Here is a 25,871-nt window from a genome sequence, read left to right as displayed (position 1 = left end):
ATTTTAACACATCCAGACATTCTTTCGCAGTGATAAACAGGTGGTTATGAAACACAGACAGGTGGTATTTGGTGATGGGTTCAGGGGTTCAGGGGCTCAGGGCTCAGGGCTCGGGCTCAGGGCTCAGGGCTCGGGCTCAGGGGCTCGTACCTGAGCTGGGTTCGCAGGGACGTGATTTCGCGGGTCATGGTCTGGCTGCAGTCGTTCAGCTCCTCCAGTTCTCTCTGCAGCTTTCTCTTCTGAGCGTTGGAGCGCGAGTTCTCCTCCTCCACCTCCTCCAGCTGCCGCTTCAGCTGCTTCAAACGCACCATGGATTTGTCCAGCTGCAGAGGACACGAGCAGACAAAGAGAGAAGAGGTAACGAGGTGAGCAGTGAGGATGGACGGATTATAAAGAAAAGTGGAGTCTCGTTTGTCATTGTTGGATTTAAATTCAGGAGAAACACATATTGGGATTACATTAGCATTAGGATTAGTCTGGATGAAACCACATCTATTATTACATTTCGTGCTATTTTTGCCAGTTGCAAATTCAAGCAGAAACAGTCTGCTTGAATTTGTGAGACAGACTTTTCTGAAAAAGTTCAAATCTAGACTAAAAGCAGCTCTGTTTAGCTGTGCATGTGACTGAAAGGAGTTTATTTGCCCTCTTTGCTTTTAAAGTACATTTTAAATTATTATTTATGGTTTTACTTTTTAATGCATCCTTTCTTGTTCTATAAAACACTTTAATGACTGTGTACAAATTGTGCTCTACAAATACACTACATGTCTTGGGTCTCAAACATTTCCTCACATAATACCAACTGTTTGATAAAATTGTACTTCTCAGTGTATTTTATAATAAACACAATACGTTTACTCCAATTTGACTAAAACATCTTACAGTTTAACAGTGCTATTACTTAAGCAAAAGTTATTATTATTACTTTTTCCACAGCAAAATAAATCTATAGTGACAAAAACTGTATGTGATGAACATTTGATTTAATCCATTCTGTTCTTCAATGAAATTAACATCAAATTAAAAATCAGATGTTATTTCCAGACATTTAGATTCCCATTTAGTTTTTTTTCTTCTTTTAAGTCATTTCTTTGTGCACCACGTTGTTCTTCTACTTGAGTTATTAAATTTGAAATACAGTACTCTCTTATCCATGTAAATGTTTTTGTTCTGATCAGATCTAATCCATGTCTAGAACAGGCTCAAACCTCGTCCAGTTTGGCTAGAGTTGACTTCTCCATGTTGAATTCATGCTTGTTTATATCCTTTGAATGTGTAAAAAACTCGGCCTAAATCATAGCAGTAGTGATGGATTATTTAAAAACAACATAAACTGCAGAGGCATCCAAGAACAAACTTTGAAACGTATTCCTGAAGTGTGGAAATACCTGTTCTCTGTACTGATCTGCGTGTCTCCTCTCGTCATCAGCCTGCATCATCACCTCCTTTAGTTTCTTTTCCGTCTTCCTCACCAGTTTGTTAGCAATGGTACGTTCCCTGGGGGGAAAAAAACACAAATTATACTTCATGACATGAAAAAAAAAAAGGTGTACTGTACCTTTAAGGTTAGGCGTACTTTGGAATTATACTCAATGTAGGTGGAGTCTGTTAAACTATCTAACCACCGTGAACTGCAGTTAAGTATTTGACAAACACAGCTCAGAGTCACATGGTTTTGTGCCAGAACAACCGTCCAAGTACCTGAAAACAGCTCCAGACTGGGAAACAAAAGGACTTCTTGCGTATTCTTTCCGGTGCCCACATTATAATAACTTTTTAAGCCTTGCCTGAACTGCACTGACACAGTTATTAGCGTGTTCACCCAGCGTTCAGGTGCTATGTTACTACAGGTTGTGACACAGTGCATTACATTGTACTTGGAGTTGCAGTGGACACATCATGTTGAGACTCACTGTTGCTCTTGCTCCAGCTGCTCCTCCAGCGACTCGACCTTGGCCTCTAGAGCGGCGACGTTGAGCCTGTGTTTCCCCCTCACGGCGCCCTCCATCTCCCCGAGGCGCGACTTCAGCTCCTTGTTTTGCCTCTCCAGCTGCTCCCGGGCAGCCTCCGCCTTCTGGGCCAGCGTGCGCTCTCCCTGCAGCTGCACCGTCAGAGTCTCCACCTGCAGCGCCATCTTCCTCTGCCGCTCGGCCATCAGCTCCGCGTTGGTCAGCTCCTCCTCCAGCTCCTCCTCCAGCTGACTGACGCGGGCGTCCAGGCGCCGCTTCTCCTCACTCAGGGACGTTCTGCACAAGCGCAAAGGGTTTGATTTTATTTCTGGACTCCGGGATTAAGACTAGATTATGATGGAAAGTTTGTGAAGCCAAGCTCTAAAAATAATGATAAGATTCAACATTTGAGGGTTTTCTGCTTGTATTTATTTCAAAAATGCTCCCAAATTTCTAGATGCTTTGGTCCTGGTTTTGAGGGAGGGATTGAGCAACCGTGTCATTCATAATAATAATAATGATTTTACCTGGCATTTTTTTCTTTAATTTTAGACATGTTAACTCTCTAAAGATCTACATATTATTGTATGAAAAGGAAATTGATATGTGAAGGACAATGTGTTTTATTACTTTCATCTATTGATTGAACTAATTCCTTGCCTGATATGTCGACTATGTACATGATTTAATCCCTTCAAAATAAGGCTGCTTACAAAATGTATGTAAATTAAACTAAACTGCAACTGCAACTTTATTTCTAACGCAATTTAAAACAACAAAATTGACCAAAGTGCTGCAAGAGTAACATCCAAACGCTAAAACACACACATATAAAAACAAAATCAAACAAAATAAGTAAAAAATTATTAAAAATGTCAGCATCTCAAGTGCGTTTTAAGATTTAAAAAGGAACAAACAAAAACAGAAGAGCCCCTTCTAATGTGCAAATGCGGCACGCTTAAACTCGGATAAATTGCTAAAATGTGTGAAAATAAATGCAGAACTTACTTTCCAGTGCTGCTGTTGATCATTTCATCGGCCAGCTCGTCTCTCTCCTGCTGAGCCTGCCTCTTCTGTCGTTCTGATACAGCCAGCTCCTACAGAAAACATACATTATCATTACATTTGTTCAGTGTTTAGGCTCAGTGTTGGTCAGAATGTCTGTTTAAAAACCTCTGTGAGCTGCAGGACTTCTGCCTCCAGAGTTAGCATCTTCTTCTCGCCCTCTTTGGACTGAGACATCACTTCCTCTCGAGTTATTTTGGCTTCATCCAGCTCCCGGAAAACCTCCTTTAGCTGTGCCTGAGGTTAAAGTTTAAATACATTAATGGCAAGCAAAAGGACAAGGACGTGATTAATAAATGTGTTTGCTCCTTTGCTCGCATTTTTGTAACGCAATTGACCCATTAAACTTGTGTTTCAGATTCATTTATAAGCAAGTTGTGTATTAAAGCTCATGGGAGTGAAAATATCTAACTCTAATGTCATTATTAGGCTAAACACATTTCAGTTTCAATGCCTGTTAGATAGTTTGGATGCTTTACTATATCATGTTTCTAAGGCCTTTATTTTTACATAATTTGTTGAGAGATTAAGATGACACATTTCACTAAAACACAGTGAACATGATTATATTTAAGCTTTTTACTAAAACTATGCAAATTTTCCACCAGTTTGACAACTTTGTGAAGTTTATAATGTTACTTCCTGGTTGGACATAATTCCACCGCTGTTACCTCGCAACCATACTGTAAACAAGAGCCAAAATCCAGATAACAACTATAACAACACCTATATTTCTGTAAATTACTGTTTAAATTGTCTGTTTAAAATGTGTACGCTGCGTGTGAATTATCTCTGCATTGTTGGTGTAACGTCGCGTATTGATGACATCACAGAGGGATTCGGTTTCAACTCTACGTCCTGTAATTCTACATTTTTCCTCCAAAACTGCAGCTTGACTGATTTAAAACTATGTTAAATGTTTACCACAAGTTCTATCCCACCAAACCAAGTAATAATAAAAAATAATACTAACCAAACATGTACACTTTAATGTTTCTCAATCTCACTGTTAATTAATCATTCATTTATGCATCTACTTCATCTATACAGTCTTAATTCAGTCTTAAACGCTCATCACTTTCAAAATCAGTGCATTGTAATAGTGTAATAAGTATGTCATAACAGGGTGTGGTACCTGCAGTCTCCGGAGCTGCTTCATGGCCTCCTCTTTGCCGCGGTTTGCCGTTTCCACCTGAGACTCGAGGTCCTGGAGCTCGGCGTCCAGTTGTTTCTTGGAGGTGACGGCTTGAGAGCGCTGACTCCGCTCCTCCTCCAGCTGGATCTCCAACTCCCGCACCTGAACAACAGCACACTCGGTCTTAACTAGGGCTGGGCGACGGAAACGACCATTTCGACTTGATTTCTGAGTATCCCGATAACGATAGTCAGACGATACGGTGTCAACGGAACAGAAAACATGTCTTCCAACGCATTAATGGAGGTTCAATTATCAGACGAACGTGAAATATCTGTAAAATGTATCACAAAAGTGCAGAAATATCAACTTATATACTTGTTTCGAGGCTTGAAACATAACTTTTCTTTCATTTTTTATCTTTAATCAGTACATTTAGTAGCATTTTTCACTATAAACAATGTACTCCATATTCAAATCTTCCAAACAACATTCACGATATCATCTGAATTTCTATATATATTGCACGGCTATAGTCTTAACTCAAACATCAGTCAGTTTCGCAGTAATAAAAGTAGTAGTAGTAGTGAGAATAGTACACGGGGTTGCAAAGATACAGTCAGATCCACTTACAGACCTCTGTGGGGGAAGCAACGCATTCATTTCAATGTAGAAGAGCTGCTCTGTCACCCACTGTTCAACATGGGCCAAGTTTAGGAGTTATACTGTGCCAAATACAGACACGAAGACATGGAGAAGAATAAAGTGGTTGAAGTTACCAAAGACTAAGCTAAATGCTACTACGATGCTAGCTCCCCCTGTTGTATTTTGACATCTGCAGAACAATCAGTTTACTTTTCTATGTCTATTAAAGACTAAGGACTTAATTTGTTGTGCTTAAAATACACATTATTTTCCGGAAAACACGTCAGAAGAGGGAAAAAGTTGTGTTTCCTATTGAATCGACTGAGATTTCCTCCCCCACACCTGACCACGCGTTGTTGACGGTAACTATGGATGAAGTATACTCGACGTTGTATCTATGGATGAAGGATATTCGACGTTGTATCTATGGATGAAGTATACTCGACGCTGTATCTATGAATGAAGGATATCTATGTATGAAGGATACTCGACATTGTATCTATGGATGAAGTATACGCGACGCTGTCTCTATGGATGAAGTATACTCCGCATCGTAGAGGGATTCTGACTGCGCGGTATCGTAAAGAAAGCGGCTGCATTCACCTGTTTGCTGAGCGCTCTCCTCTTCTCCTCGCCCTTCTCCTCGCTGGTGCTGAGCTCTCGTTCAAACTGGGCCTTCAGCGCCTGCAAAGTCACCTCCAGCCTGAGCCGCGAGTTCTCCGCCTCCGTCAGCTCCTCCTCCAGCTCCTGGGTCTGGACCCGCAGGCTCTGGGCCTCGGTGTCCAGAGCCCTCCTCGTACGCTCCAGTTCATGAACCTGAACCGGAACGACAACGACAAACTCTTCACACGCAGTCACAGATCAGTGTTGAGTTGTAACGCAGTCAAAGTCATGAACATTACAGCCTTTTACCGTACACACTATTATAGCATTTAAGCTTGTTTCTTTTATTTACTCACAAGTTAAATAATGCTCAAGGGTAAATATGTACCAGATTGTAGCTATGAAAGCAAATTTTCGACTGGTTTTTACTCTTGTTGGTGTTTCTTGCGGCTCCACATCTGAAGTCTAATGAGGGGGAGGAGCCAAATTGCTTTTTTGATTATTGATGAACCAATTGTAACAACTGTACTTATCATTTTTATTGTAATGTTTCATTTACTTTGACAAAGACAATTGCATGTCCACACTCACTTAGCAAGTCATGGCCCTTTCTGTTTATATGGATGTGCATTTGTGACTTCTTACAGAAGAATTTTATGAAACTAGTTTGATCTTTCTGAGTTGTTTTGTGTAAAAAGCAAATGTGTACAATAATACAACAATACCGTATTTTCCGGACTATATATTGAACCTTTTTCATAGTTTTGGCCGGGGTGCGACTTATACTTATATTTATACTTATACTCCGGAGCGACTTATATGTGATATTATTTGTTATTTTCACACTTGCAACCACATTTCATACTCCAGTGCAACTTATATATGTTTTTTTCTTCTCTATTATTCATTTTCTGGCTGGTGCAATTTATACTCCAGTGCGACTTATAGTCCGGAAAATACGGTAATCATTCAAATTAAGGGGATTTCGGCTCTTTTGGTCTAAACGACTCAATGAAACAAAGACTCACGTTTTTGCCGACGTCGTCCTGTTGGTTCACCAGCTGCTCCATTTCTACACGCAGCAGCTTGTTGAGCCGCTCCAGCTCCTCCTTCTGGTCCTGGGCCTCCTGCACGCGGCGACAAACACAAGTATTACACCGTTATCAGGCCAAGTACGCAGTATCTTATTCATGGTTCATTTGTTACCTGCAAAGCTCTTGTAAGAGAGAGATATTTCGTATCCTTTTCTCGAGTGTCGGCCTCGGCTCTGTCTCGCTCCTCGGCCAAACGAGTGCTCACGGCTTTCTCTTCTGCCAAACACTGATGTAGAAAAGAAAAAGAAAACATTGTCGAGTGTTCACACAGGCGACCGCAGTTGGAAACACTTTTATTCTCTGGCTTTTAACATTCTGTGATTTGTGTCGTCCTCTGTACATTGGATGGTTGGTTTTAGTCTATTTTATTGCCTTATTTATTTATTTATTATTTTACTCTGTTTTTATTATGTTTACCCTTTTTATTCTGTTTTACAATTTGTATCTTATTTTATGGTTTGTTTACAAGTTTTATTTCACTGTGTGCTGTGGAAACGGCTTCTGTTTGTAAAAATGCGGTATAGAAATACACTGGATTGGATCATGTGCAGCACTTTGCATTGGATTAGATGATGTGTTTGGTCATTTTTGCTATTTAGACTAAACAATGCTGTTTTAAGATGATTTAAGGGAAAAAATAAAGTCAATTAGAACTAGTTTGATAATATGTTCACATTATTTTATAGCAAGTCTCTGCACTGGTATTGGTTGATCTCACGGTGACAATAAAGTATATTTGAATGATAATTTAGCATAAAGTTATCAAATACTCAAACTTTAAGTGTTGGTGTGCTTTATCAGGGATGTTACGATCCAAATATCACGGTACGATAACGTCATTATAAGTATTTAGATATTTACCGTGGTGTAGATGGAATGGTACATGTGCTATTCTCCACACAACAGTTAGCTCTTCATTTTTTTAAGTTTGTTTGGAGTTTTTCCTCGCCGGGACAGTTCTCCATTTGCTTATTTCTGCTCGTCTTTATCACCGTCTGTTTCAATGTTTGATTTTCTTACTTTCCGTTGGTAAAATCTACAATTTTGTAAAGCCCGGTGAGGCGACTGCTGCTGTGGTTTCTGTCGCAACGAAGATGAAATGAACTGGATTTAATGTCGCACTAAAATGGAACGAAGGCTCATGGTATTTGAAGTTAGTTTTTTTGCTGTTGCTGCAATAAAATTATGCATTTAACCAAAGCAGCTTGTGAGTCAGTATATTTTGACATTCTGATGATGTGGTGAGAGGATATTTCTAATGTAATACCATGTTCTTAAGCCATTATCCACACATCACCTGATCAAACTTCTTCTGCCTCTTCTCCAGCGCGGTGCAGTTTTGCCTCTCTCGCTGCAGGGCCAGCGTCATGTCCTCGATCTCCTCCCGCAGCCGCTCCCTCTGTCGCTCCACCCGTTCCTTCTCCTCCTCTTTCTGCCGCTCCCTCTGGAGGGCGCCGTCCAGGTCGCGCTGCAGTTTCCGGCGGGTTTCCTCCCCCGCCTCCGCCGCCACGTTCACGTCCTCCGACTGCTTACGCAACTCTGCCAACTGCAAAGAGTTTCGGACGGCGAGTCAGTGAAAACATGTCATGGAAGATTCTCAGAGGCACAAAAACACAAAGCGACTGGCAATTATTATGAGGGAGTAGTAGATTTTGAGACATCCAGGCATAAAATATATCCGAGAAGAATCAAACTAGATACGGTGGCTCTTGGATTAAAAGCCAAGGGAAAGAGAAATGTGAAATTTCAAACAAAATTCACCGGTATTTCAGTTATATTTCAACTGCGATACAAAATATTTACAGTGAACTATGATTTAGAGTGGACAAATGTACAATCAAACCAGTTTTTATGTTATTTTACTGGCATTAGAAAGGATTTCTATGAACCAAAGGAGAAAGGAGAAGGAAGGAATTAGTTATCGGAAGATTTGGGAATTAATTGTGAATTTATTCTGCCTTTTTACACCCACATATAAAATTTACGAGCACTTTTTTGTCTTTTCAATGTAGACTTTAGTCAACTAATCGATGCACTGGCTATGTATGTCTTTATAACACAAATAACTAAAGGTCTAAAACTTATGTAATTCATGTTCATTTATTCACTTAGTTAAGCTACTATTTTACAGTATGTTGTACCTCTTTGCATTCAAACATTATTTTGTGAGTGTTGTACTTTTATCATTACTTTTGTCCGGTGTTTGAATGTATCATTAGTGTTTTTATTGTATTATTGAACTATTGTGCTCAAGTACTGTTAATTGTAGGATCCATTTTTTTTTCCAAGTCCAAATCTTATTCATTATTTGTATTTGCAGTCAAGGATACAACATATCGACAGTCTGCTAGCCTTGAATTTCAAACAAAAACAATTCAAATTTACGCTCATAAATTGATTAAATATAGTTGTGTGATATATGATTGTCCTGGGAATGCGTCTGATCCAAAAACAAAACAATCACTCTTGACAATTTTAAAGACTGTGGGATGGACAATATTTGGCACGTTAGACAACTTTCTTTACTAAAAGGTGTGATTTGGTCATATTTTCCATGTGCCGTGACAGAAAAAGTGTCAGTAAGTTTTCACCTGCTGCGTGAGTGCCTGGATCTGTCGGTTCAGCTCTTTGGCCTTCTCCTCTTCGTCCTCCACGCGCTCCATCAAACCGTTCTTCTCGTCCTCCAGAGCGCGGACCCTCGAGCCCAGCGCCAGCTTCTGTCTCGTCTCGTCCTGGAGCAGTTCCTGTGACCGTCAAAAAACACATTGTCGGTTTCAGGGCCCGTCGTGCAAAAACGAGCGAACGCGCCGGGCAGTGTCTTTACCTGTATATCGTGCAGCTGGTTTTCCAAGCTGGTCACCTCTTTGGCGAGTCGAATTGATTTTGTATCAGACGAGGAGAGGTTTCCTGAGAGAGACTCGAGCTCACACTGAAAATACAGAACAAGTATATTGACCTTTTGAGGATTTCGACGTCATGTTTCACGTTTCTACGCATAACGCCTCCAGGGAAAACTTGTTGTAAATACTGACACGTCGTCCCTTCACTTTAGGAGCAGACATAAATAAATATATACAAAATGAATAAGTTACAGATGCACGTTTAAAATCTTGGGAAGTCCAGTGTTAAATATTGTGATAAATATATTATTGCTGTATCTTTTTGACACAGTATCAGTTCCATAACAATTTATATGACTTACTCACCAGAGCCTAGGGACTAAACCAAGAGTCTAAATTAGCTTTAACTTTAATTTAATTATTTTTTTTAAACATGTAGTAGTAGCGTAATTGTCCAGTTTGGTCCAAAGTCGAACACATCTGTCCATTTTCAAACTGAGTCCAAATGTAATCTCCAATTTTCATTTCCCAAAAAAGTAAACATGTGTAACTTCTGTAACTGGCATAAAACTATAAAACTCTCAAATCTAACATTACATTTTTTCTGCACTGCTGTATATGGGCCGCAGTATTAGTATTTAGAGTTCTCGCAGTATTTTGGGACCTTCTTACGTGAATTCAGACGCACGTGTAGATTTGTAGGAGCTGTTTGAAGCGAGTGACGTGCTCAGATTTGTCACTTCGAGTCGGGACTTCTTTTTTTAACACCGATTCAACTCAACGAACCCTCGAGGGCGAGCTACACGACCGGGAACGCCAACTGATCGTCAATCCATCAATCAACTGCTCCGCCAGTGCAGGAGGAGATGAATACTCTAAACCCTGTTGCTCTCACGACACACATCTGCTTCACACCATGAACTTAATAGATTATTGACGCTCAAAGGAACTTGTTATTAACACTTCATACATTACACTACAATTTTCACACTTATAGCTCAAGTCTGAGGTTCTTTAGTAAACTATACATGAGGCAATAATAAGCACTCGTTATTTGTTTATGCACTTTAAAAGGCATTCAGCATTTCTGGATGGCTTCTAATAACACATACATATCAATAAACCATCACAAAAAACATGTGTGGTAATAAACATGTACAAATATTCATAAGAGCCTTAATAACCCGTGATAAATGCTTTAAATTAGCTTAAAAACAAATAACTCGTGCTTATTAACGCCTTACAGATAGTTTACTGAGCGTCTTCCTGTGATGATATATTTACGCTCCTCCAGAGGCAATCCTTATGAGAAGTGTCCACAGTTTGGAAGAAGCAGCTCAGGTGAGGCTGAGCACACCTTTCTCCGCCAGACAACATCAAATATTGACCTGAAGCTTGTGCGTGCGCTCCTCCCGCTCCTCCCGCTCCCGTTCGGCCTGCGTCAGTCGCGCCGTCATTTCCTGCAGTTGGTTCTCGGCTCGCTTTCGCCCTCGCTCGCTCTCCATGCGACTCGCTTGGAGGCCTTTGATTTCCTCGGTCAGACTTTGGCGCTCCTCCTCCAAAACGGACTTGGCCTTTTCAAGAGACTGTCGTGACTGTTGAGAGTGAAGACATAATGACAGGAGAGTTACAAATGCACTCTACAGTCAACCGAGAGATCTTTTCAGAGTCACATAATAAATATTAAACGCACACACAAAAAAGAACATGGCAAAAATGACACAACAAATACAAAAATAAAAACACAAGCCGATATCCGCAGTAACTTCAAACAACAGAACAGAAAGAAGACACATAAATGACTACAGCTGCAACTAACAATTATTTCAGTGGATGATGAAACAGTGATTATTTGTTACATTATTTGATCATTTCTATTGTATATTGAGACTTTTAAACCACATTTTGAACCAAATAAAAGTTGAAATATGGTGATTGAAGGCTTCTAGATAGAGAATATTTACAAATAAAGTGTATTATTAATGGCAATGAGAAATGCCTTATCATTTTTTGACATTTTTAGTTAATAATGTCATTGTCTTTGTGATGAAATGTCTTTTGTCATGTTTTTTAGAGTCTGTTTAGTCCAGATGACGATTACGATGATCAGAATATGACTCTAGACTCATCATGACTAAGTGTATTAAAGGCTGCAGTGCTATGAGTTTGCCACAGTTTGCAGTAGAAGTGTTGCTAGTTGTTGCTAGGCGTTGCTAGGTGTTGCTAGGTGTTGCTTGCTGCTGGTCGTACCCTCTTGCTGTTGTCCAGCTGCTCCTGAAGGCTGTCGATGGCCCCGCTGTGCTTGACCCTGACCTCCGAGAGCTGAACCTCGTGACGTCGAGTCTCTTCTTCCACGCAGCGCTGGAGGTCGTTCAGTTCCGCCTCCCGACGAGACCTATCACCGTGGGTAAAGGGAGAGACATTCAGCACATTGCAAAACTGGGAATCAAACTCACAGCGGTTACTCGTCCTGCGCCGCTCCACTCGGACCGTGGCACAGGACCGAGTGGCGTGTAAATGACTTGAAGCACGGACCGTAGCTCTTGCTGTGCGGCGGTGGTGTCCAGAGTGTCCTCCAGCTCGGTCCTCAGAGCCTCCAGCTCCTCGCCCAGGTCTCGTCTCTGTTTCTCCGCTCGTTCCCTCATCCCGCGTTCATTCTCCACTTCCTCCTTCAGCTCCGACACTTGGGACATGGCCTCCCGCAAAGCTCTCTGAGCCTCGGTCCGACGGGCGCCTTCCTCCTCCAGACTGAGAGAGAAAACACAAGGACGAGTGAAGGAAGCGCTAGAAGAAGAAGTGCTGTAATTATAACACATTACTTACTCACTTAAAATATACATATTTCTATCGTACACTGAGACTTTTTAAATACATTAACAACCAAATAAAGGTTGAAATATGTGGACTGAGGACTTCTAGATAGATTTACAAATAAAGTGTGTGATCGTCAGTGAAAGTCAATGTTTTATTATTATTTAAAAACATGTAATAATGCCCTTGTCTTTGTTATCAAAAGGATATTTTCATAAGTGCTTTAGAATCTTCTTTTACTCATTCATAAAACAGACACAGCTAAATATGACTTCTTTGTTTTTTCTTTTTTTTTACCTCCATTATAGTTTAGATTTTAAGCTGACAGTCTGTGCATTTCAGGCCTCAATTAGTCAGCAAAGATATTGAAATTGACAAAATACGCTATAACTGACAAGATGTATGAATCTCCAGCTGGGGATTCATGAATCGTCTCAGCTCTAGTGTTGATATTTCATCAGTACATGACGTGTTGCTCTCACCGGCCCTGCAGTGTGGTGATGTCCTTCTCCTTCTGAGTCAGACTTCCCTTCAGCTCGGCCGATGTCATGCCCAGGTCCGACAGCTGCTCCTGGGCCTCCGCCGACTCGGTCTCCATCCTCCGCCTCCACTTCTCCTGCTCCAGGCGGCTCTGCTCCTCACGCTTCAGACGCTCTGCGAGTCATGATATCACGTGTAAATAATTGTGTTCTTGTGACGTGGTGGATGTTTGAAAGGCCCATAATTGAGGGAAGGCAAAATCATGGGTCCGAAGTGACGTCACAAACTCGTTGCTACTGCCCTCTTGAGGACAAAAGCAGCATGTTCACTGTGGGGTGTGTCAACATAAAGTCTCAACACAAAGGATTCCCTTTCAGTGACATCCCCAAAGACCATCCATTCCTCAGAAAACTACTGAATATCCTGACCTGCTTAAACACTGCTAATCCTGTACTTTTGTGAAATGCATGTAATTCTTGTAGTTTGTCAGTTCATTTCTCAGTTTCTCCTGCGAACTCTGAGCTTTCTGCACGTTTTCCACTGTTCTTTGTAAACTACTAACGGCAAATAAACCAACCAATTGGAATGTCGTCTTTGAACATAAACTGATCACAATTACTGCACATACTGTATTTGCCCAAGTCGTTCAGCCCTGGTAGAATTTGTGTTTTTTTGATCTGGTGTTTGGTTAATATCTCCACTAGAAACTGTCACAATGTTCAATGCTCTCTCTGCCGGTACAAATGAACAAAAAAAGTGTTCAAATATAACATAATTCATTCACATTGTCCTGATTTTAGACAAAAGCAAACTAACTGTTAGCTATAGCGAGTTTGCAGACATAAATCCTGACAAAATTCTGAAGTTCAAGTTGAATTTTCTTTCGTTTGGAACAGGAATTTTGTTTTTAGACATTTATTCCTTTTAAAAACAGCACTTGACAGACCTACTGAGCTTGAATTTGAAACCAAGACTACGTTAAAGAGCAGAATGTGTAAAAAAAACACATAAATTCAGTTAGCAATGAGCAAATAACAAGTCCTACCTATGTATTTTCGTTTAAAGATTTCCAAGAAAAACAAGTGAACACCAAACGGGAAATGCGAGCGCGTGAACGAGTGTGTAAGTAAACGTTTGAAAATTACCCTCCAGGTCAGCGATGACGGCCTCTTGTTTGTTCTTGAGTTTGTTGAGGCTTTTGCTTTTCTCCTCCTCTTCCGTCAACTGATCCGTCACTTCGTTCAGACGATCCTCCAGCTGTTTCTTCTCCTGCGCCACGGGAAACAGTACCACGGATTGTGAACGACGACATTTTAAAGCAAAAAGGGTATATATCTCAAGCTTAACACCTTCTCTAGGAGCACGTATGAAGGGAGATTATTATTATTCAATCTCTATCAATCACATATGTAAAATCATTGTCAAACTTTAGATACATAGGGTAAAATTAGCTTTGGCATTAGCTTCATTCATGGATTTTCTGCCAAATATTACTAGTTGCACAACAAAAATTATGCTTTTTCAAACTGAATTATTGTTTTGTTCTTGCACTAAATGTCAAAAGTATGTAAATAAAATATATAAGAAGTATTTTGAGTGGTAAAAGTCACACTCAATGATTTTATTTAGCATACAATATTTAGCGTCTCTTTAAGATCTATGTTTTCATGTGTTTCAGCTTCCTGTTAATGCTTTCACCATTCAAAAGATGTAATATTTTGTTTTTAATTGTTAATTGCAAGAGCGATAATCCTAGTTTTCCATCAACTAAACCCATATATAACGCTAGCTGCTAATCTCTAGACGTTACGGAGCTATAAATCCTTTGGGTAAATGTGCTAAATACCTTGCTGAATCGATCTCTCTGTTCCACCGCGTTCACGAGGTCCGTCTCCAGGCTTTTGACTTTGGTCTCCAGCGTGACCTTCTCCAGCAGCAGGCGCTGTCGTGCAGTTTCCTCCTCCTCCAACTGATCCTCCAGGTCCTAAACACAAAACCAGATCAATGCATTGTGTTAATGACAAAAAAGAACAATAAATGATGCACAGAATAAGGAAATATGATGGTCAGGACAACAAAACTTCTTATTTTCTTTATAATTTGTTTTTTCTATAGCTACAATTTGTATCGTTTTGAAAGTATTGCACGTTTTCTTGTTGTGTCTGATCATTAATTACACACATTATCATTTTTGTATTGCTTTTTGTATTATTTTAATCAAGACTTGGAATTCTACAGCACCTTTCAAGATTATAATAAATAATGCATGTATAAAACCCAACAGGCCTAAGTGGCAAGAGTGAATATAAGTGTTTATTTGCCAAAAAAGAGGCCGACTCGCATTCAGCTTCTTGGCTAATGCAGAAGTGGGACTAAATTGTGTGCACGGCGTTTCCGTAACTTTCTCTACTGTTCTCAGTCCCTTTAATACTGAGGTAATTTGCAGGTTTGTCATCTAAAACAGTCAAACCCCGAGTCTGTACTGGCTCAATCGCGCTGCGGTCACGTGATCTCGGAAACTTGGGATAACCACGTGATAATCCAACTTTTAAAAAAAATAGACCGTATGAGATCAACAGCAGATGTAATGTAAATTAAACATGTAAATAAAACCAGTCCATGGTACATGTACATTAAATAAAGATATACAGAAACCATTATTGTTGTGATAGTTTGCATGAAGAGATTGTTGTTCCTTGCAGGTGCATTTGATATAGTTACATTTCAAAGCATTTAAGGCGTCTTTGCAAAGCTGTATTGGTGACAGCTTCATCGATAATAACATTGAGCTGAATTTGGACTCATATTTCTTGAATTTCAGGTCGAACGGTCGGCGTGACATAAAACGGAGCCCTGGCACTCTAACGTTAACTCAGGAACACTCCCCCCTCCAAGATCACATGAATGCAGCCTCAGACACGCAGCTGGGCACAGTTTTACGTGCCCGTCTTTGTTTTGCCCCAGTGCAGATGTAGCGACCATCTTTGGGTCAAAAGGAGACTGCTGTGTGTCGTCTGCATGTAATTATAAAGCATTTTACTGGTCGAGTCCACATGTTCTCACTTAATACATTTATTCATTAACCTTTATTTAACCAGGTAAGAAGAACCCAGAGAGATCGAGACCTCGGCACACAAATCGTAAAAACATTTTGACTAATAAGGAATATTTAAGAACAAAATTAAAAACAGAGGTCACAAATGCATTCTTAGCATCCTAATTATTCTCCACAATGAGTTTAAAAGCGCTTTTCACAAATCCCTGAAGCCACGACCCGCATTCTGACAGCGCACTTCCTGCTTCACGGAGACTAAAACACTATATCTAGATGGCAAAACTGATTTCACTTTATCCAGGCAACAGCGCAGGTCCGCTCGCTCTCACCTGGATGTTCTGCTGCATCTTCTTCTTCTCGTTGGTCAGCTGCACGCCTCTCTCCTCTTCTTCCACCAGTCGCGTCTCCAGTTCGCTCATCACCTCCTCCAGCTCCTGTTTCCTGCTCGCCAACCTCGCCCGCATCTCCTCGGCCTCCGCAAACAGCTCCGCCTCGGCCAGGAGCTGGTCCGCCAGGACGGCCTTCTCCTCGATCAGCTGCGGGACAAAGAGAGCGAACGAGGAGGAGTTAAGGAGATGTGAGGATTCAGCGGCGGTTGTGACCTTTTGTTGCGCTTTAACTTGCCTGGGATTGCACACATTTATCTTTGTATAATTACAATTAAGCCACAGCAGTTCATTTACAACAGGTCGATCAAAATGTCAGCCAAACTTGGACGGGGGCCCGTTTTAAGGGTTTGTGATGACATCATTTGTTTTGCCTTTGCATAATGTTAAATGTAGTTGTTTTTTTACACATATTTGTCCCCATAATAAATAAAATAAATAAAACGAATAAAACGAATAAAACAAATAAAACTGATAAAATAAATAAAATAAAAAAAATAAAAAAAATAAAATAAATCAAATCAAATCAAATCAAATACAATCAAATAAATACAATAAATAAATACAATAAATACCTGGGCATGCTTCTGGTCCAGCTCGGTGTAGTCCAGCTCCGCTCGGGTCAGTTTATCTTTGGCTTTCTGCAGCTCGGTCTCTCGGACTTGGATCTCTTCGTCTTGTCGCGTCACCTGCAGCAGAGGCTTCACCTGCACAAGAGCCAGTGTCATTTGAACAGTTCAACATTTGAACAGACTCACACAAGTCATATCAGTGTTACCTTTGTGAACAAGCGCCACCACTGCCAGTTCCTGAGTTTGAGATACGCAGCACAGTTCCTCTGCATCACACGCATGGCGCTCAGCTGCTGCTGCTTTTTCGCAAAAGCTCTGGAAAGTTCAACAAACAATCAAGAAAATGTGTGCAAAATGATCAGAAGATGTAGTGCTCAGTTCCATTTACTACATTCAGTGTAGTTTTCTGACACTTTTACTTCTACTTCTACTGTAAAACTTTTGGTTACGTTTTCCACTGTGAGTAATTACAAAAACCTTACGTTTTACACATATTAAATTATTTGAACATCCACACCTTCTGGTATAATTCATTTTTGTCATTATTGTGTCTATTCTTTGGAAATACCTAAATCTGTGCTTTACTTCATGTTTTGTCTGTTCAATAACATTAACTCATAAATAATATGATTAAATCCATGTTTCGTCCAAATTGCTATTTCCTTTATTAAAGACACAAGTGCAGACAAATGTTCCAAAAAGAAAATGTTAGGAATACTGTAAATAAGTTTCCATAATAAGATTTTACAGTATATTAAAAAAATATAAAAATACCAGATTGATGTTACTCAGTACTCTCACATGAGTAATTATTTCCATCACTAAGTTTTAGTTGTGCTTAAAGTAATTAAAGTAACACTCCTCTTACTTTACAGCACATTTGCCCACCTCTGCCAAAAATGACCATCCCCCATTTATTTATTTGACTTATTTTGCGTGTAGTTATTATTTACACAACACAACATTAGTTTCTACAGATTTTCCGTACAGTTGTGGTGTAAACAGCGACAGGTCTTACTTGCGTGCGAGGTAGCCTCTGGCAGCGCTCTGGAATCGTATAATGGTGTCTGTGATCTTCAGGTCTCGCTCCTCTTCAAGATGAGCCAGAACTCCAGCTCTGAAGAACACTTTACTCTGACCCACTCGGAACAGGTTTGTGTCCAGCTCCAAAGCCCTTATCTGACCAGCAGGAAGAACACGCAGCACATCAGTAACATCCAACGCAGACTGTAATACATGAAAAACACAATGACTCACCATCAGTTCCGACGCCTGTTTCCCGTCCATGAAGGTGCGAGGAATAGCGTTAGGTGTGAGGATCTCATATCTGCGATACAAAAGGTGTGAAATGGATGTGATTTTCAGAAAGCGTGTGAAGGCAGTCATTACCAGGTGCTGAATCTAAGCGTGTGGTGAGCGTTGGGAGGCGAGGGGGGAAGGGGGACAGATGGTTGTGACTGTGAGTCCCTGAATTCACTTTACCTCTGTCTGAACTCCTGGAATGGGATGCGATTTGGAAAGCCCTGTCTGCAGATACGGATTCCCTCCAAGACGCCGTTGCACCGGAGCTGATCCAAAACCAAGTGCGGAGAGAGTTTGCCTGCCTAAGTAACGAGAAGAAGAGTGGCCATTTAACTTTACAGATATGAGTGAATGCCACAGACGGTAAATCAGATACACGGTCTTCACTGTACGAAACACCTTGGCCTTTCCTTAATAATAATAATAATCCTTAGAATTATTCCTGTATTCTTGTCAAATGAAAAATAATAAAGCCATAAATGAATAAATAATATAATATAAAAGGTATATTTCATAATAAATCTTTGTGGTCACATATTTCAAGGGAATACACAGGACCAAACAACAGGCTTAGTGGGGGCCCTCCAGTGCCGCTTGCAGGTTAAATGGCTCTTATTGTGATAGATGAAAACTGTTCAGCTCTGCCTGACGTCTTCCAGAATTCTGTAATCATTTGGTTGAATATTTCACACATATCATTCATTTTAGAGCTCACACGCAACCTTTATTTTCTCACGCTGTTCAACCTGAGATCTCTGTGATGCTTTTGGTTTATTCTGCAGTGCAAAGCCTATTTTCAAATAAGACAAGCAAATAAATATGTTTTTTAATCTTAATTTCAGGGCCATTTAACACAAATAAATGGTCAAATCTCTTCCTCTAAAGTCTGAACTCTGCTCCACTCCACATACTTTCACTGAAAGAGGGTTGAAAGCTGATTATTGACAAATTCCAGTTGGATCTTAATCCGATTAAAATTTGATTCATTGCACAACAGTATTTGTAAGTACAATGACAAATAAAGCACTTTACTTTGGACCAGTGATTTATTACATTCTTAGTCCCCCAGACATGGGAATAGGTTAGATCCCATAAACGCCAAGTCTTTCTTTTTGTCAGTAATCTGCAGATAAATATCCTGTTTGAAGAACCACAAGAGCTGTTTTAAAGCCTTTTTAAGAGCTGGAGTCCGTTAGACGAGTACTTAGGTGTCACAGTCTTGTATTAAAATTGTACCTTCTTTTCGTGGTTGGGGATGATGCAGCGCAGGAAGTTGGGGTTGGTGTTTCTCAGCGTGGCCATGAGTTTGGTGAGGGACTCTTTGTACAGTTGCCCCACCGTCCTGAACATGCCCTTTTTGGTCTTCAGTCCGGATGCACCGAAAGGCACCGGGCCACTGCTCTCGCCCGTGGACACCTGGTCCAGACCGATGATCCGGTCCACTAAGACCAAACGGAACAATTAACCATCAACATGGCATTTTCAACATGCTTGATGAACGTCTGTTATGAAATCTAAACCAGGCTAGAAAAGTATTTCAGCGTGTTTACATCTAGAGAGGTTAAAATCCCCTTTACAGCTAAACACAAAATCCACAATTTATTTGTCAGTTCCACAACCAAATCTGACAGTTCATCATGAACAGTAATGACAATTTCACCTAAATAGTTTCTTAAGAAATTATGGCTGCAACTATTAAATGACTAATTGAGACAAACTGACAATGAAAAAAAAAAGCTGGATAATCGTAATTGTTATCTGAAGTTTAAAAGACATACAAAAATGTTTTTTTTAACCATAAAAACAGTGGCAGTACCAATTAAAATGTAAAAAAATAATATAATTATTTGAGATCAATCTAAATATAAGGCAATCCAGTTTTAGTAATGTATTTTAAAAGTTCAATGTAAAATAGAAATAATTGTTTGACAAGTCGATGATTAAAATAATTAAGGTGAAACTGTGTGAAACGAATAAAAAACAATTTTGACAAAACAATTCTACCACAAATCTCCTCGCCTAAAAATTAAAATTTAAACTGCAAACTAAAACCTACAAAAAGCATCGAAAGTCAACACTGCAGAATTCTGAAAGACAATAACAAACTACACGCACAGCAAAAATATACAACCAAACAACATTTTTTGAAGGTCACAAACGACAAACACATAAAATAAAATTGAACATGGAAACAAAGCAATGTCTGCAGGAGTTAAAACAATCTGAATTCCAAATATTTATCATTTTGATCTATTTATCACAGTTCTGAATAGTTTGGCACGTTTGGCAATAGGGAAATAACGTACAATAAGTAAAGAAATGAAATAAATGTGGTAATTTTGATCGAAACTAGTAAAATATCTCAAAAACGTGTAACTGCTCCAAAAATAGGCTTAAACTCGTAAAAACTTTATAAATGTTCTGAATTCCCGTCAGTAAAACTCTTGTAGACATTTCTTTTTTGCAGCGTGGCAGATCTGAAGCCGCAGAGAGGAAAAACACCTACTGTCGGAGCCATTGGCCTGGATTGTTGCATAGGAATCAAAGAAGTAGACACGAGGAAGAGTTTGAATGTCTGACGCAGAGGAGAAGACGAAGGCGGAGAAATAAAGTAAAAGCAAGCAAAGGAGAGGACAGGGGGGGAGAAAGAGACAAAAACACACAGTACGTTAACTTCATAGGTTTGCGTTTTCATCTCTCACGTTCGGGCCGCACAGTGTGAAAAAACACACACGTTATGTTTTGTACTGCGATATTTTATGATATTCTGCTGTTTTGGCACAATAAGTTTGGTGAAATAAAAATACATTTAGATTCACATGCCTTAAATTACAAGTCAAATGTGTCAAAATTGATATAAAAAAAGTAAACGACAGGACAAAACCATGACTAGAACAGGACTAAACCAAGTCTACATCAGGACTAAACCAGGACTAGAACAGGACCAAACCAAGTCTACATCAGGACTAAACCAGGACTAGAACAGGACCAAACCAAGTCTACATCAGGACTAAACCAGGACTAGAACAGGACTAAACCAAGTCTACATCAGGACTAAACCAGGACTAGAACAGGACTAAACCAAGTCTACATCAGGACTAAACCAGGACTAGAACAGGACTAAACCAAGTCTACATCAGGACTAAACCAGGACTAGAACAGGACCAAACCAAGTCTACATCAGGACTAAACCAGGACTAGAACAGGACTAAACCAAGTCTACATCAGGACTAAACCAGGACTAGAACAGGACTAAACCAAGTCTACATCAGGACTAAACCAGGACTAGAACTGGACCAAACCAAGTCTACATCAGGACTAAACCAGGACTAGAACAGGACTAAACCAAGTCTACATCAGGACTAAACCAGGACTAGAACAGGACTAAACCAAGTCTACATCAGGACTAAACCAGGACTAGAACAGGACTAAACCAAGTCTACATCAGGACTAAACCAGGACTAGAACAGGACTAAACCAAGTCTACATCAGGACTAAACCAGGACTAGAACAGGACCAAACCAAGTCTACATCAGGACTAAACCAGGACTAGAACAGGACTAAACCAAGTCTACATCAGGACTAAACCAGGACTAGAACAGGACTAAACCAAGTCTACATCAGGACTAAACCAGGACTAGAACAGGACTAAACCAAGTCTACATCAGGACTAAACCAGGACTAGAACAGGACTAAACCAAGTCTACATCAGGACTAAACCAGGACTAGAACAGGACTAAACCAAGTCTACATCAGGACTAAACCAGGACTAGAACAGGACCAAACCAAGTCTACATCAGGACTAAACCAGGACTAGAACAGGACTAAACCAAGTCTACATCAGGACTAAACCAGGACTAGAACAGGACTAAACCAAGTCTACATCAGGACTAAACCAGGACTAGAACTGGACCAAACCAAGTCTACATCAGGACTAAACCAGGACTAGAACAGGACTAAACCAAGTCTACATCAGGACTAAACCAGGACTAGAACAGGACTAAACCAAGTCTACATCAGGACTAAACCAGGACTAGAACAGGACTAAACCAAGTCTACATCAGGACTAAACCAGGACTAGAACAGGACCAAACCAAGTCTACATCAGGACTAAACCAGGACTAGAACAGGACCAAACCAAGTCTACATCAGGACTAAACCAGGACTAGAACAGGACTAAACCAAGTCTAAATCAGGACTAAACCAGGACTAGAACAGGACTAAACCAAGTCTACATCAGGACTAAACCAGGACTAGAACAGGACTAAACCAGGACTAGAACAGGACTAAACCAAGTCTACATCAGGACTAAACCAGGACTAGAACAGGACTAAACCAAGTCTACAGCAGGACTAAACCAGGACTAGAACAGGACTAAACCAAGTCTACATCGGGACTAAACCAGGACTAGAACAGGACTAAACCAAGTCTACAGCAGGACTAAACCAGGACTAGAACAGGACTAAACCAAGTCTACATCAGGACTAAACCAGGACTAGAACAGGACTAAACCAAGTCTACATCAGGACTAAACCAGGACTAGAACAGGACTAAACCAAGTCTACATCAGAACTAAACCAGGACTAGAACAGGACTAAACCAAGTCTACATCAGGACTAAACCAGGACTAGAACAGGACTAAACCAAGTCTACATCAGAACTAAACCATGACTAGAACAGAACTAAACCAAGTCTACATCAGGACTAAACCAGGACTAGAACAAGACTAAACCAAGTCTACATCAGAACTAAACCAGGACTAGAACAGGACTAAACCAAGTCTACATCAGGACTAAACCAGGACTAGAACAGGACTAAACCAAGTCTACATCAGGACTAAACCAGGACTAGAACAGGACTAAACCAAGTCTACATCAGGACTAAACCAAGTCTACATCAGGACTAAACCAGGAGGAGAACAAAGCTGTGCTGCCATTTCTGTGCTAAATAATACTATTAAATACCGTAGCATTTTTTTTTTTATAGGCAGTACTTTTGTAATTGTATGTAATTGTTTGATTTTGATCATCGTATCAAAGAGTCAATCCTAACATCGCACATCGTGACGACATTAAACTGCTCTCTCTCGTGATTTGTTCCGTGTGCATAAAAAGCCTTTACCTTCTTTCCAGAGCTCGGACACAAAATGATCCGACGACTGATGCAGAAGCGAGGCCACGTTGTCGTTTAATGGATCCATGTTCTTTATCAGCCACTCGTTCGCTTTATAGTCGACCTGCACCAGCGGGACACACTCTCATCAGGGCCGCTCCAGAGGGAGAAGAAACATCTGATCTGTGAAGTTTGTACCTTCCCGGCGTAGTGGATGATGGAGAAGTCGGCTTCTCCGCGCGGCTGTTTCGACTTGAAGAATTTGGGATGACTGCCCTGTTCCCCGGTGAGTTTGTCCACAAAGGAGCGATCCGTTGCCCGGGGAAACCAGCACTCTTCATCCAGGAGAGCCAGGACGCCCGGCGGGTTCGTCTGGGAAACGCATATACTCACGGTTTAGCACAGTACTTGTTTATTAACACTTCATGAATTTACTGGGCTCTAATCCAATCTGTACGTGTGAATATAGGGGCAGAGATTACTTCAAAACAATAACATGTCGGTTCATTATAACAAAATAAACAACTGTAAATAAGAGTGGTATTATTATTATTATTAAGATTATAAGAGTTATCTGTTTTTTATTATTACTTCTGTTGCTACTCTGTCTAATCTGAGTTGCAACACTGGGATAGGATCTCATCTTATCTTATCTTATCTTATCAGGGCTTCGTGTTGAGATTTGTCTAGAACATTTTAGTTTAGTTTGGTCACACCACAACCACAACTGCAAGAAATCAAACCGACCCCAGTTAAAATCCCTTGTGGGTCGTGATTCTAAATAGAACATATTATGCGTTTGCTGCAATATAATTATGATGGATAACACTTGTGGAGCATCAGTTAATATTTTGGACATTTTTAGTCTCATTGTTGATCTAAAACGACTGAATAAAAGAAACTAATCAGCGGAATTCTGGTTGAAAATGACAGATTTTGCTGATTTCTCCCCGTTGAGGTCAAAGTCGACACAACAAAGTGCCACACTGTTAAATCACTGAAAAAATATCACTCAAACGTGCATGAATACTCCTTATTACGAGGTTAAAAGCTTTCAAAAGTCGATTCAGCCTCTCACGAGTGCACTAAAGTGAGTGTAAAACTGCGCGCACGTACGGGCTTCTCGATGAGGTCGATGCACGGCTGCAGGTCCAGGCCAAAGTCGATGAAGTTCCACTCGATGCCCTCGCGCTGGTACTCCTCCTGCTCCAGGATGAACATGGTGTGGTTGAAGAGCTGCTGCAGCTTCTCGTTGGTGTAGTTGATGCACAGCTGCTCGAACGAGTTCAGCTGCGGTCAAAAGAAATGATCATGACCATCACGTTATTCCTTTACTGTCGTTTTTCTTATTTATACGTCCTGTTTGTTTTTGTTAAAGCAGGGTTATCGTATCGTACCGTATTTTCCGGACTATAGTCACATCTTTTTTCATTGTTTTGGCCGGGTTGCGACTTATACTTATATTTATACTTATATACTTAGACTTATACTTATACTCCGGAGCGACTTATATGTGATATTATTTGTTATTTTCACACTTGCAACCACATTTCATACTCCAGTGCAACTTATATATGTTTTTTTCTTTTTTATTATGCATTTTTTAGCTGCGACTTTTAGTCAAATAAATGAAAAATGGAAAATACGGTATTCATATTTTAAACAGATTTCTTGGAACATTGCTTTACATTGTAGTTTTCTTTGACCAAAAGCATGGACTACAGTGGGATAGGTCTTTGCCTGTCTCTCAGTATCTTAATCACCGGCTCCAGAGCTTACGAGGAAAACAAAAAGGCACAAAAACATCACAGGGACTTAAAAACATTGCCAATTTTCTTCAGAATCAATGCTTTGCCGTTGATCTGAGGTGAGAGAAGTTTGATTTTGATCTAAATGATCGATGACCTCCAGGTTTCGATTGGCATTTCGTTCAAACACTGCACACGACGAGCACGAGCGGGCGAGCGTGACGTGGAAGCATCCAAACCTGAAATATCTCAAATCCAGCGATATCGAGGATCCCGATGAAGGAGGCGCCTTGTCTCTGCCTGCGATCCAGAGCGCGGTTGATCCTGTGCACGAGCCACCGGAACAAGCGCTCGTATGTCGCCTTCGCCAAAGCCTCCACCGCAAAGTCCGCCTGGAACAAAGACGCGTGTCAGAGAAACAGTTCTTTAGATGTCATTTATTTGAGGCGTTATTTTTATAGACGAGAGGACTTTTATCTCGTGGAGGCGTGTTTCAGGGCTTGTTTTAAAGCATTTCAGGCTGTTTTTAAATCCATTTAGCTTTAGCTGAATAAACTGTCCATAGAACGAGCTTTCATTCAACAAGAAATACTCCAAATTGAAAGAAAAATATTGAAATCAGTCAGAAATTCCCTGAAACAAGTCCTAAAATATACTAATATGAACTAAACAAATGGACGTATGTGTGGTAACAATGCTAAAAGTTCAAATATAGTCCAGTGAGTCATTGTGCAGCTCTATTTAACCAATTTGTTGTAAAATCTGTTTTGCCGCAGCACAGATACATTGTAAAAGCAGCTCTTCGGGTCAGAATCAGACCGCTGTGGGCCGTCTGCATCTACTTCTAGAGTGTTTTAATCCCCACAAAGCAGGACGTTTTAGCATGCTAACGTTTGTGCCAATCCAACAATTTGTAACGCACATTTTACCAACACAAAGTCTTCAAAGTGCTGCACAGAATACACAACTTTGATAAATGGAAACAAATAGCTTGTTAGCTTGTTAGCTTGTCCCGCGATGGTAAACTCGGCTTTGGCCTCTGAACGTTGTGAAAAGCGCTTATAAACTCAT

The 25,871-nt window shown here is 40.3% G+C and overlaps 1 protein-coding gene across 4 annotated transcripts in view; it reads right to left on the bottom strand.

The window, feature by feature from the left end:
• The window catches only part of myh14 (myosin, heavy chain 14, non-muscle), a 58,982-nt gene that overhangs the window by 2,316 nt on the left and 30,795 nt on the right, over positions 1-25,871 (bottom strand). For 2 of the 4 annotated variants that reach the window (XM_072460065.1, XM_072460064.1), the window contains exons 13-42: positions 25,040-25,192; positions 24,169-24,342; positions 23,251-23,424; positions 23,062-23,176; positions 20,447-20,515; positions 19,177-19,382; positions 18,121-18,242; positions 17,896-17,965; positions 17,657-17,817; positions 16,845-16,953; positions 16,642-16,773; positions 16,010-16,216; positions 14,472-14,609; positions 13,771-13,894; positions 12,628-12,799; positions 11,870-12,082; positions 11,585-11,729; positions 10,723-10,929; positions 9,319-9,423; positions 9,086-9,238; positions 7,792-8,040; positions 6,607-6,720; positions 6,429-6,527; positions 5,401-5,613; positions 4,153-4,314; positions 3,126-3,254; positions 2,961-3,049; positions 1,917-2,249; positions 1,392-1,500; positions 151-323 (exon numbers count right to left, since the gene is read on the bottom strand). In XM_072460065.1, the coding sequence (XP_072316166.1) occupies positions 151-323; positions 1,392-1,500; positions 1,917-2,249; positions 2,961-3,049; positions 3,126-3,254; positions 4,153-4,314; positions 5,401-5,613; positions 6,429-6,527; positions 6,607-6,720; positions 7,792-8,040; positions 9,086-9,238; positions 9,319-9,423; positions 10,723-10,929; positions 11,585-11,729; positions 11,870-12,082; positions 12,628-12,799; positions 13,771-13,894; positions 14,472-14,609; positions 16,010-16,216; positions 16,642-16,773; positions 16,845-16,953; positions 17,657-17,817; positions 17,896-17,965; positions 18,121-18,242; positions 19,177-19,382; positions 20,447-20,515; positions 23,062-23,176; positions 23,251-23,424; positions 24,169-24,342; positions 25,040-25,192 (4,619 nt within the window). The remainder of the gene's footprint in view (positions 1-150; positions 324-1,391; positions 1,501-1,916; positions 2,250-2,960; positions 3,050-3,125; positions 3,255-4,152; positions 4,315-5,400; positions 5,614-6,428; positions 6,528-6,606; positions 6,721-7,791; positions 8,041-9,085; positions 9,239-9,318; positions 9,424-10,722; positions 10,930-11,584; positions 11,730-11,869; positions 12,083-12,627; positions 12,800-13,770; positions 13,895-14,471; positions 14,610-16,009; positions 16,217-16,641; positions 16,774-16,844; positions 16,954-17,656; positions 17,818-17,895; positions 17,966-18,120; positions 18,243-19,176; positions 19,383-20,446; positions 20,516-23,061; positions 23,177-23,250; positions 23,425-24,168; positions 24,343-25,039; positions 25,193-25,871) is intronic. The other 2 variants (XM_072460067.1, XM_072460066.1) reach the window with 1 other exon arrangement.

This window comes from Eucyclogobius newberryi, unplaced genomic scaffold (assembly GCF_026437365.1).
Source record: "Eucyclogobius newberryi isolate DKJ021-1_F unplaced genomic scaffold, fEucNew1.0.hap1 SCAF_3, whole genome shotgun sequence".
NCBI classification, from domain to species: Eukaryota; Metazoa; Chordata; class Actinopteri; order Gobiiformes; family Gobiidae; genus Eucyclogobius; species Eucyclogobius newberryi.
This window is presented reverse-complemented; position numbering and strand designations above follow the sequence as displayed.